Raw genomic sequence first — 11,841 nt, 5'->3', positions numbered from 1 at the left:
TTTCTCCTGCTTTTGTGTGTTGAATCGGGCAGACTACAGTTGAATCTGCTGAGGCAAACAGACTCCTTTTCTGAAGTATCATTGGACCCATGTATGTGATGCTCAGACAGGGATTATTTTCCCTGTGTGTAACAGATTCGCTTGAACAATATCTCTTTGGTTTGATTTGATCTAAGAGAAACGGGAAGAACCACCAATACATTATAGAGATTCCACATGGATTCTTCAAAGGCTCTTGCGATTTTATATGTTTTCCCGCATGGGGTTCCGGGTTTCCGCCCTCATGTCAAATGTCAATAGCATGACATAGTCAACGAACTGTCAGTCACTCGCTTCAAACGTTGCATTATGCCCTGGTTACCAGTAAACTGCGTAGATCTTGCTACGGTCGCTTGATGTCCCGGGGCCATGCGTACTAAATAAGTTAAGCGCTGTGGAATGAGCAGTCCTCAGTTAATATCGTAGACATGAGAGGTCCGAACATATCTCCTTTGACTTCTTGGATGACCCAAGTAAACCGATTGACAGGCGTGTTGAACCAGGCCAAATCTCAGACTAACCCATCGGTTGACGATGTTGTGCACAACTGTGTGGGCGAGTCATGAGGTAAACCAAGTAAGTGACGTGGTTGCGGCGGGCAGTGAAACCTATATGAACTGATGTGTAGCTAACCGATCATCTTTCTGAAACTCAGTGCTATCCAAGCTGTTTGTGAATTCGAGGTTATTGCCACAAGGTCACATTGTGAGAAGAAAATTACACTGCGATCTCTCTGCGTTTGTGCAGAACATTCAGTTGATGGGGACTAGCACAAACGAGAGATTCAGCTAGGACTCAGTTGGGTCTCGCATTAAAATCCTATTAGTGTGCTAACCGGTATAGTTCACGAATAATCTAGTGGTGTGCTTCGAAAATACTATGTATCATAAGCTACCCTGGTGAAAAACTTTGAGCCAACTGTGAAGGATATTATGCATTTCGTTACGCGAATTAAAAAGAGGGGCATATTTGTTTCAGAGAGTTTTGATAAGCAATCGGTACATCGATCGAAGGACAACCTCTCGCTTTTGACACAGAAGCTTCGTCAGGCAAGCGAATATTGAGCCAACTGTGAAGGATATTATGCATTTCGTTACGCGAATTAAAAAGAGGGGCATATTTGTTTCAGAGAGTTTTGATAAGCAATCGGTACATTGATCGAAGGGCAACCTCTCGCTTTTGACACAGAAGCTTCGTCAGGCCAAGCGAATAAGTTACCAGGTTCACAGAGTTTTAAGTTAGTCAGATAATCAATCGGTGATGTTTCTAATGACTAGCCGACTTGATTAGTGCTGGGCGTCGGTCTGAAAGTTCCTGTTTGTTTTTGGTTGGTGGGATTGACCATCACCTATGATAGATTGGTTAGGAGAGTTTTTCATCAAGTTGAATTCGGAACCTGAGGCCTTGCTTTTCCATTCTAGGACACTTAACAGATATCCATCCATCTTTCACAGATTTCAGTTGATCTGTGTGCGTTCAGGGGTGCCATGACAACTGGATTTGGGTTGGGAGAATCAAATGGATCCTCAAATTTCGCACTTTTGAACCCAGACCATTTCGCTGATAACTGCACACCGCCTCATGTCATCTCTGCTGATCTAAAACAGCTCTCCACAAGCCTGCCAGTTCTACGCTGTCTATTCTACTCATGCTTGGATGCGTGGCAATTTCCACCGCCTCGGCTACCAGCTACTGTGGTGTGAATCTTAGTTCGCGTCTCCGCATGTCCATATTTCCAAATCTATCCTGTTCCCAATGTCTAGTGCACGTCCTGTCATTGCCGAATGCTTCGCTGTCGCCTGATATTCATCTACGTTTCTCGGTGGTCTGTTAATGGAACGTTTATGCTCACCGATTCTGATGTACAATTCCCTGGCTGTCTAACCTATATAAACCTTAGTATAGTCGTTGCATTTTATTGTGTATACACAATCTTGAATCCTATCAAACCAGAAGGCGATCGTTCAAATGCACGAACACCGAGCGTAAAGTCTTCCCTTCTGGAATGCTACTCTAATGTTGACCGTATTCAGTACCCTTCTAATGACTTAAGATGTCCCTGCTCCGTAAGGGATGTCCCCGACGCGGTTCGTGTTAGTTCTTGGTGTTAGGACTGATACTCGTCTTAGTGGCCAATTAATTACTTTCACTGGATATCCACTAGCTTGAAGTCGCTTTTTTACCGCAAGTTGTGTTGCTCTTCGGTCGACATCCTCTATGCACAGGGCTTTTACTTTACGAAACACTGCTAAATCTATACGATCATATAATACATTTGGGTGTGCTCATGAGTAATCTAAACTTAATGTGAGGGTCCAACATTTTGGGAGATTGAAAGAATTCGTCACGATTATCAAGCTTAAGTACAACCAGCGTATCCACGTGACGCCAAAAAATACTCGCTGGGAAATCGAATCCTTCTTAAACGTTCTGTTCAAAGTCTTTCATGTACATATTGGCAACAATCGGGGGTACTGGAGATACCATCGCTAGGCCTTGTTCTTGAGAGTATATAATTGCGTCGAAAATAAAGTGACTAAGATTTGGACGTATTTTCATGCCTTCAGCTATCCTGTCTACGAAGAGTCGCGTTCGTTCTTGCGGCGTTGTGTCTGCCAGTGAAAGCCTTCCCGCTACTTCCAAAGCATCCGTTTTGGGGACATTGGTATACATCGGGTTGACATCAAAGCTAATCGGAACTTCGTCTAGCTCTAACAGAATAGATGGCGTGCATATCTCCAAACTAAGCAAGCTCCGAGCTGTCCGACTACATCAGTGATTACAGTGTAATACAAGAATTATTAGCAGGTGTATTGTAATTCACAGTAAGTCAGAAGAACACGTGAGTACGGACACGGGTGTATTGGGTACACGCGGCCAACTGGTCCGCTTTCGTGGCAGGTAGGCAAAACAACTGGGTCACATATCCAGTCAACTCACAGCGCTCACGCGAGCCAACCAATCGGACACACATCCAATCAGCCACTCAAGTCACATGCCAGATGGATGGTGGAACGACGAACGGACACGCACACGCGCAAACTCTCTGACACGCCGAAGCAGCTACTACAAGGTGTGACTGATCTCCGGCAAGGTGGTCAATCCGAATGGTTTAGCGAATTTCTACTCAAGGATTGGTCTCACAATATTGCAAGGACAGACGTTCGTACATCTTCGGCATGCTCATTAATATCAAGCAAAGTAAGATAGCATTGGTAGCTAAAACTGCCATAGGGAAAATTACTTCACCGATTGAGTGGGAGAATAAACACTATTGACCTAAAACCATGGCTAGCCGGTCGATAATGAGTGACTGGTAGACATCTCTTCAAGGTCGGGCCTGACAGTTGACACTGATCGGCTGATTGGACGACCAGTCGATAGGTGTCTTTTCTAGACCATGGACTCGAAGGCCTTCCTGAAGTGCATGCTGACGGAATTGATGCTTCTCAACATGTTTTGGACATTCCCGAGTTAGTTTCCAGAACCTCACCATCGTAACACCAGCTAACTACTGTCATTAGGAACAGGCCTCCCTTTGGCATTCCGTTGGTCCGGGAAGTGACAACCCACGTGTGAATCCCAAGTTAATAGATGTGAAAAAGAACACGCGTCCTCACTAGTTCAGCTGGAACTTAATGCTGCACGCTTACTCTCGGACTTGGATTTCGCTTTATGTTATGCCTGCTTGAGCCTCTTATTTCAAATCCCTGCCCAATCGAAGCCTTCCCAAATTTCTAAGTTTTTCGCTGCGGCACGGTCAGCGTTGTTCGGTTCAGTCCTGTAAGATCTAAATGTAAGTTTTTCCCCTTTCTACAAACATCATCTACCAAAACATAAGTTACCAAAGAACCAAACAAGCAAATCAGTCATCCATTTGGTAACCGATCAATGCCATTGTATGATGGAGTGGAGTTTGACAGGAGTCTTTGGTCCTTCAGAGTTTGAGGCTCGAAATAATAGGGGAAACAAAGCTGAAGAAGCGCACGAGGATTCTAACTCACACGTAATTTTTAGCAGTGGCTTCACGCCATAAATTAACGAACCAAACTACTATATGGTTCAGAGTCCGTCTCTGGGGCCTTCGTCAACTGGGAATTCTCAAATGGGAACTACTCAGCTTTTGTAAGTAGCTAAAAATAATCATCGCTCTACGTTTTTAAAGTATCTGAGTCTCCGGACTTCGTCCTCAGCGAGGAGAATATGCTCTGACGATTCGCTGAAACAGGAACTCTCATCCCGCACCTACTTTCTGAGGGACAACGGGTTTCCTGATAATTTTTTAAGAAGCATATAAACAGGAAAGAATTCATTTTGAGCACCACCACAGTTTTTAGATTAGCCTCCCATTCAAGAGTGATGTGCCGGTCGACCTACTGAACAGAAAGCTGCACACCAGCCTGAACAAAGCCCTCCTTGGGGCAATAATTTCAACCTGTCCCAGAATTAATCGTCTGTGTTCCCCTAGTCTGACAGACACAGTAGCCATACATCATAAACGAGAGATTCAGCTAGTTCGCTTGAGTCTCTCGTATGCAAATGAGAGTAGTTGGTGAATTCTGGCTGATTTGGGTTCAAGTAGAACGCGGTGACGCAAAGTGAAGAGCACGACCCATAGTCTGGTTCATCTCCCTCTCCACACACATGCTGTGCTGAGCGCACAACCCCAGCCATACCCGCATTGACATCCTCAGTTCATATTATTGATGAACCAATTGAAGCGGTCACCAATGCCGTTGCCCACTCGCCTTCTTGTCTAATGCTCACTGATGTAATGAATAACAAAATAATTAAATCAAAATTGCATTCTCTTCATAATTCATTTTTCATGCCGATAGTGCATGTGAAACAAACGCACAGGAATTATTTCATTGGCCATCTCACTCAACCAATCAGGTGACAGGAACCCAATTTAAGAATGTATTTAACCCTGCATCCCACAGTTTCTTCTAATTTACTGCACAAATTCTCGTGTATGAAATGATGGGTTTCCTGTCAGTATTTTCTCAAAGTTCATTAGTTCCTCTGGCCAAAATTGCCAATGCCCCAACCAGACCCCTGAGGCTGTTATGGGCTGTGTTTACGGCCACTATGTTCATGGTACTGTGTGTTTGCATCACACTTGTGGTTATCCAGTATTGCAAACATCAAACAGTTTTTCAGCTGGACTATTCTGGACGTTATATGGTCTACGATCAGATCCCCGGAATCACAGTCTGTCCTCAAGCAGCTGAGGCAAAAAAAATATTCAGTCGTTTCGTGGCTATGCCCGGTACCGATATGCGCCTCCCTTGGCAAGACAAGATCTTGATTGAACAGTTTCGTCAACGGGTTCTAAACTCGTCTCCAAACTTGTCTTTCGATGTGATTACACACAGACTTCCGGTTGGTGAACTCGTGTGGAATACATCGACGACTGCAATCTCTCCAATCTACCAACTTTTACACAATTTCACCGTCCGGTTCAATGTGCAACCGCCCAAATCCGCCAGGAGTTATCGACTCACGGTGATGGAACAGGTTAGTGAATTGAATTCGCCCACAAAACGCTCCCCTTCAGTGATGATAGCTGATTTCCCAGTTAGGCATGGGACGTCTAAAGCATTTCGTACTGCATGGTATTCTCGGTGAAACTAAAAAGGCCCATAAGTTGACGAAAGATTTTCTTATGTGGAAGAAAATCTTAATACAAAGGGAAAAAAGTGAATACTGGGAGATTTCTTACGAATTAAGAACCACAATATGCATCACCGTTTATTTACAAGACGGTCACACAGTCCGACAATAAACGACTGATTTGATCGATTCGAAATTGCTCCGTTTGTGGGACGCACTAACTGTCATCCGCCGCAGTGGAAGGCTGAACCGTTTGAACCCCACCAGCTAGTCATTAGGGCGACTAACTGGCATTTAGACAGGATATAGTACCACATATCTTCCAGTCACTGAATTCTCTTCACGTAGGTACACCGGTTTACTGGTTCCTCACGTGACGCATGCTCGGATGAGTTACACTCGTCATTTCTCGTTCCCTTACTGAGCTACTTACATTTTTTTAATAGTATGAGTGTTTCAATCAGTTTCGATCTCAAGATGCTGATTAGCTGCCCGTACCCTTCAACTACCACCCTGGTGGTCGCGGGTTCGAGTCGCCCTGGCGCGAACCCGATAATTCCAAATGACGTTGAAACAGCTGTACAGTGCTTCTGAGGTTTTCGGGACACGTTGGCGTCATTACAGGATAATATCTCGATTGAAACTTCCAATTTCCTTTTATTATCGACAATCGATTAGTTTATGCCGGTAAGTGCGAAAATCAATATTTCTCAGTAAAACTGCCATAAAAATAAGGCACAGCAAACATCTAAGTGAAACGAACTGCCTCTGGTTGCTTCAGTGGGGGTTATCTCAGCAGAACACCATGTTTACAAAAGTTTTTCACAAAATTTTTCAACAAATTTCACGGTGAGTGTAAAGAACCGAATTGGGACTACGCTAGCGTCTTATACGTTACAAGAACTTTGTATGAAATTTCCGGTAGGCCAGGTATTTTTTCGACATCGTGCCTTGGTAACAGTCAATTTCAGGGTTCGATCGTCCTCCAGATTCTTCTGGGTGCGATGATCATCATTCAGTGATGCAGTTTGACGGGAATAATTTTATCGTGGTAGATGTGAAGTTCAAGGCTGGGAGTTTTTGACTTTTTATTCAAGTAATTTGGCGGTCAGTCTGTCTCGGGGATCAATAAGTACCCAAAAACACGTCTTTTCAAAGTCACTTGTCATAGTACAAGCGTCTCTGACAAAAGCGGCATACATAATGTGATTGCTTATTCATTCTAGCTAATTTACACGGAATCGGGTGAATCCCCGACGAAAATAATTAGTGAGTACATAGCATAGACCTAATACACTACGCATAAGCTTGCTGAAAACTCTTCGACAGCCCACGATCGGTTTCGCCCTTCTGGGGCTCATTATGTAGATGAAGTCCCCAAGCTTCCGTTAACTTCAGGTTCTTCTTCAATTGAATAGATTTGGACAATATGGTATCTTGGGTGTGAACGATAACGTTACGATCCAAGATCACTCTTGTTTTACCGTCAATTGAACGTGTGGAGTTCACAGTAATCCGGGGTAGTTCAGTCGTAGTCAGTCCGTTGATGATATAAACAAACTTCTTGAATTTTACTTAATTCCGTTTGTTTTATATCTGACTGTACGTCGATAAACCACAAGCTCGTGATTATGGAGGATAAGCGAGCGGAATCATTCACCTTACTCAGTTTACCTAGACATCACGTGACTAGGCATTGTTTCGCAATGAACAAATAGACCAGTGCAATCGAATAGCTGTATTCCTTGTCTGTTTGTCCAAATGTGCTCCATTGTTCACAAAACTTGGAAAAACAGCTTTGCTTTCACATCAAAACTTGCTTCAAATGAAATAATTCAAAGTTATCTAGACGCTGTAATAATGAGTCCACAAGGTCCATTGTTCCGCATTGTGACGAAGGGTTCGACATCTCCGCTCGGCAGTTGCTCGAAAAAAAAACCGGGGTCAGGAATCCGCGTTTCTGTCAGTGGTGATACAATAAAATCCAATAAGTCTCGAAATAGTAGGTAAACTCAGATTCCAAAAGTTTCGGTGAAGGGCACACTACTGACATGCCATTTATGAAGCTTAGCTTTGGTCACCGATACCAACTAAGCAGAAATATTTCGCGAATAACCCTATTTGCATAACGATTTCACTTAAGATTCACTTGAAGCCCAACTGAATCACTTGTCTGTGATGTTCCTCTTTGACTGAATGTGCCGCATGTTTCCGTTGGCACCATATTGTACTGTACAGGTATAATACCAATCACAAAGTAGCTGGAAAGCAAATCCAGTTGAGTGTATTTATCGAATTTCATGCAATTTTGTTTCAATTAGTACGTACAGTTGGGATGAATTTGGGGACTGCGCCTACCTGATGAACCCCAAGAAGAGCAAAACAAGTCACGGTTTGTCGAAGAGTGTTCAGCAACCTAATGAGTAGTGCGTTAAGTCTACAGAACTATTCTGTTACCTCCAGTAGTACTTCTTAAGTGACGTTTGGGTATTTATGGTGCGTGTGATGTTTTAGATATACTTTACGAGAAATTAAAATATCGCCAAGAACTCCGCTTAGTAAGAGAACATATAAACATGCCAACGATGTCCCTTCAGTACCTTGCATCAAACTCCTATGCGCACTTTCAAAAGTTTCGACCCAGTATTCCTGTTGTTATTCCTGTCGTTATTTGGGTGATTACGAGATAAACCCCTGAACAACTGATGAATAGACAGTTATTTTGGACAAAGTGCTCGTTCAATTACTGTTGGACGAATAGCGAGTATGTAGATAGGCCTATCTGTTCCCGGACCCAATGTAATTCACACGTATCCACAAGATATTCACTGGTGTAATTCTAACTTCATGAATATTCTTGTTCTGCAATTGAAGAGCTGAAAAGCCTGGTATTCAGCTTCGTTTTCGTTACACTACATTTTTACCGTTACCTGAACTTGAATTCAACGCATCTGGCGTGCAAAATGGATGCGCTGATACCATACAGCCACTTCAGTGGCTGATCAGTCATATCTTGAATGTGAGTAGATTGTCCGGGCCCAAAATCTGCCTTGTCAGGACTCCTCACTGAATGCGAAGTGTAGAAATGTTAACGAGCTGAGTTCGTATGTCAGAGGTCTGAAGTTTGAATCCTCAAAAGAAGTGCCCCCATATTCCACTGCTCTCTATTTTTGTGTGGGTGGTTAAAACATTCGCAAGAGTTAAATTTTCAGTATTTTAAGGTGGAAAATTGATGTTTGAAAGAGACAAATCTGATGAACCAAAATACAAAGCGTTTTCTGTCAGGTGTAAATGAAATTCTCTAGGTACTGTCCATTTTACGCTTTGAGTGTGGAGAATTTATGCCTAGATTGAGAGCCAAGAGTGTTGGATACCATATAGTTCGTAACAACATTACGTCCGCTCAGTTCTTCCTTCCCTTGAGCAAAAAATGGCGATTTGTTGCATCAAGGACAGCTTACACTGTTTTAAACATCAAAGGAAATACTCATAATGATGCCGTCTTAATAAGAAACCGAAGTTCTCTAAAACCAAACTAAACTCACTTTCATATCACTGCTCCTATCATATTCTGATGAGTCCATACCAAACGGGGAAAGCACTAGACCGGAGTCTTGGTCTTATCAGCGCTCATCGGTAGTACATATCTTTGGCCGTGACGGGTTATTAACCCCGGACATCTGACGTGTGGGCGAGGGTGGTACCGCTACTCCATTTGCGCACACCGAACGTCCTTGAGTCATTGAGTCTGAATAGGCGATCGTGTTCGCGCCATGTTGTGATTGGCTTATCGGACGCCTCGAACGCTTAGCCAATAAGCGTCCTGCCTCTGTCGATCGATTGGCCAGCTTATCAGGACCTCTCATTCAGGTAACGGTATGAACGCCTGAGACCTGATGGGCAATTTTTTTGATTAGTTCAAACGAGGGTAGTCTGAACGCGAATTCTACGATATTCCACAAACAATCGCAACTAAAGTGAAACCTGTCAAGTATTTACGGTACACATCACAGTACTATATCCGTTGGAGATATCTGCTTTTGCAGAATGACAGTTTTATCTGCGGTTCAAACAACCTTCCTGGATACAGTCAAGCTGAACAAATAACTTCAGTACTCACCCTACTACACCATCCGGCTAAATGGTTGGTTCTTGTTGACTGGAACGAAAAACCCTTGTCGAATCGAGGCATTCGCATCCAACGAAGGTGGATCTAACAAATTTTCCATGAAACCGCCTGGGACATCCCCTCTGCTCATTCCCTGTGTACTCGACGATTCAAAGTGTGACAGTGAGATCCAGTGTAACTGGCAGTTCGGTTTGCGGACGACTGTCTGCTTGAATCAAATTAGTTTCGTTTGACCAAGAGTTTCTTTAATGAACACGTTAGGTTACTGCTATACTTGTTGAAGGCCAGTTTATCAGCTATAAACCAAGTACCAAGGATGCGATGATTCCAGCTACTACAATTTCGGTAAGAGGAATATAGAAGGACGTGGAAGATACAGCCAAATATTGAAGACAGTGGCTGATTCAGTTATTTTTGGAAATGGCTAGCTACGCGTTGAAGGCAATAGCTTTGATGTGCCAACGCCACTCACTGCGCGATTAGGCCATTTCAGTCAGTCCCATTAAACATTGTTGAGTTGAGTTCCAAGATCCCTATCCAGGGAAGCGACAGTCGTCAACTGGATTCAGTTTACTGGTTAGTGTTTCATACTTCGTTGCTAGGTTATACACTACTCACTCCTTGGTCGATTCTACTCAGTACAATGCTGAGAGGAGTTCTGCGAAGCATGCGGAGTTCATGTTCTAATCAGCATAGCCCATAAACTGTGAGTAATTCATCACTCTTGGGAGAGTTCCTTCTTCCCAGTACCGTCTCGCTTGCCTCAAAGTTGTTAAACCGATTTTACCCCAGACCCGACCAATGCTCGATAGACACGGACGTTCAAACACTGACAGCTTTCGGGTGTTTTCTAGGTGTACGGACCACGTTTCTGATCCATAAAGCAGTAGCAGTCGCACTGGTTGAAGACAGTAAAATGGTAAACTCCAAATGACTGTGGCCTATGTTTTTTATCCGGCATATATAAAGAGTGGTTCGGTGTAGGTGTGCGTCTGGATCTGCCAAGGTGGAGCAGAATCACTGTTTGTAGTGACAAAGATGACTGGGAACTGACAGCGATATACTATTCATGTCGATGGACGGAATATTTATAAGTCCATCAATGAATATCAACGATTATTCAATATGGTAAGTTAAGTATCACTGAAATCAGCCCCTTGTGGGAGAACTATTTGTATAAGATGGAAAGCTCTCCACTGCGAATTCATTTAGCAATGCAAACAGCAACTAAGCAGTTACAAACTGTTGGACAGTCTCATATGCATATAGATTTTGAAAGCTGAACACATTCTCATGCGTCTTCTTGGATATTCTTTGACTATCACACAACTGTGAACGAACATTGCAAATCAGTTCCACAAGCTCCCTAATAACCTTCCCTTTCCTATTAGACACGGGACGGAGCTTTGAGAAAACCACCGACTACTCTCATACCTCATCAGTAGTATCCGCAGTTACACTGGTAGGTTTAGTTTACATGTGTCTACATGTAGCTGGGCTGGTAGGCAGAAGTAGCAGCTCCTGATTTCTTAGCTGATGAGATGAGTCAAATGGACCCACACTACAACATGCAGAAAAGTAGAAATTGCATGAGTAGAGTATCGCGCGATTTATACACCAAAACTCCATCTGGTTGGATAATTATGAAATAAAATTTGCCTCATAACTGGTTTACCAACTTAGCCAGTCTCCTCAATGTTTTCAAGTCTGTTAGAAACTTCACTGTATCTGCGGAGATTGCTCTGTCTTGAACAGTGGTCTTCCAAAGGGTTGATTCTTTAGAGGAAAATGCCTCTGATTAAAAAAATGCCTCATGTTTGGGGGAGTTTTCAAATTCCCACGAGGAGCGATTTGTTTCTCCAAGTGAGGCATCATAAGCAAGACAAACAAGGCATCAAATAAATCAGAAGGGAACCGCAAAAAATTGTTGACACAATCTAAACGGGAGGTTGAAAAGCAAAACAGAATCTTACGGAGCACCTTACCCTATGCCATGCCAAAACAAAAAAAGAGTCAAATTTGGTTTGTGGGTTAAAAAAAATTTGCTGAATTGCTTT

At 43.1% G+C, this 11,841-nt stretch overlaps 2 protein-coding genes across 2 annotated transcripts in view; one reads left to right on the top strand and one right to left on the bottom strand.

Annotated features, from left to right (window-relative positions):
- Positions 1-102: 102 nt before the first annotated feature.
- Positions 103-11,841, bottom strand: part of T265_03676 (hypothetical protein) — a gene marked incomplete at both ends in the record, with an annotated part of 23,172 nt that continues 11,433 nt past the window's right edge. Inside the window, one exon of the mRNA XM_009168218.1 lies at positions 103-171. Within this exon, the coding sequence (XP_009166482.1) occupies positions 103-171 (69 nt within the window). The remainder of the gene's footprint in view (positions 172-11,841) is intronic.
- Positions 574-11,841, top strand: part of T265_03675 (hypothetical protein) — a gene marked incomplete at both ends in the record, with an annotated part of 23,220 nt that continues 11,952 nt past the window's right edge. The window contains 2 exons of the mRNA XM_009168217.1: positions 574-615; positions 5,203-5,559. Coding sequence (XP_009166481.1) covers positions 574-615; positions 5,203-5,559 — 399 coding nt within the window. The remainder of the gene's footprint in view (positions 616-5,202; positions 5,560-11,841) is intronic.

The sequence above is a fragment of the Opisthorchis viverrini genome, assembly GCF_000715545.1.
Source record: "Opisthorchis viverrini unplaced genomic scaffold opera_v5_53, whole genome shotgun sequence".
NCBI lineage: Eukaryota > Metazoa > Platyhelminthes > Trematoda > Opisthorchiida > Opisthorchiidae > Opisthorchis > Opisthorchis viverrini.
Note: the sequence above shows the minus strand (reverse complement) of the source record. Positions and strands in the feature narration are given on the sequence as shown.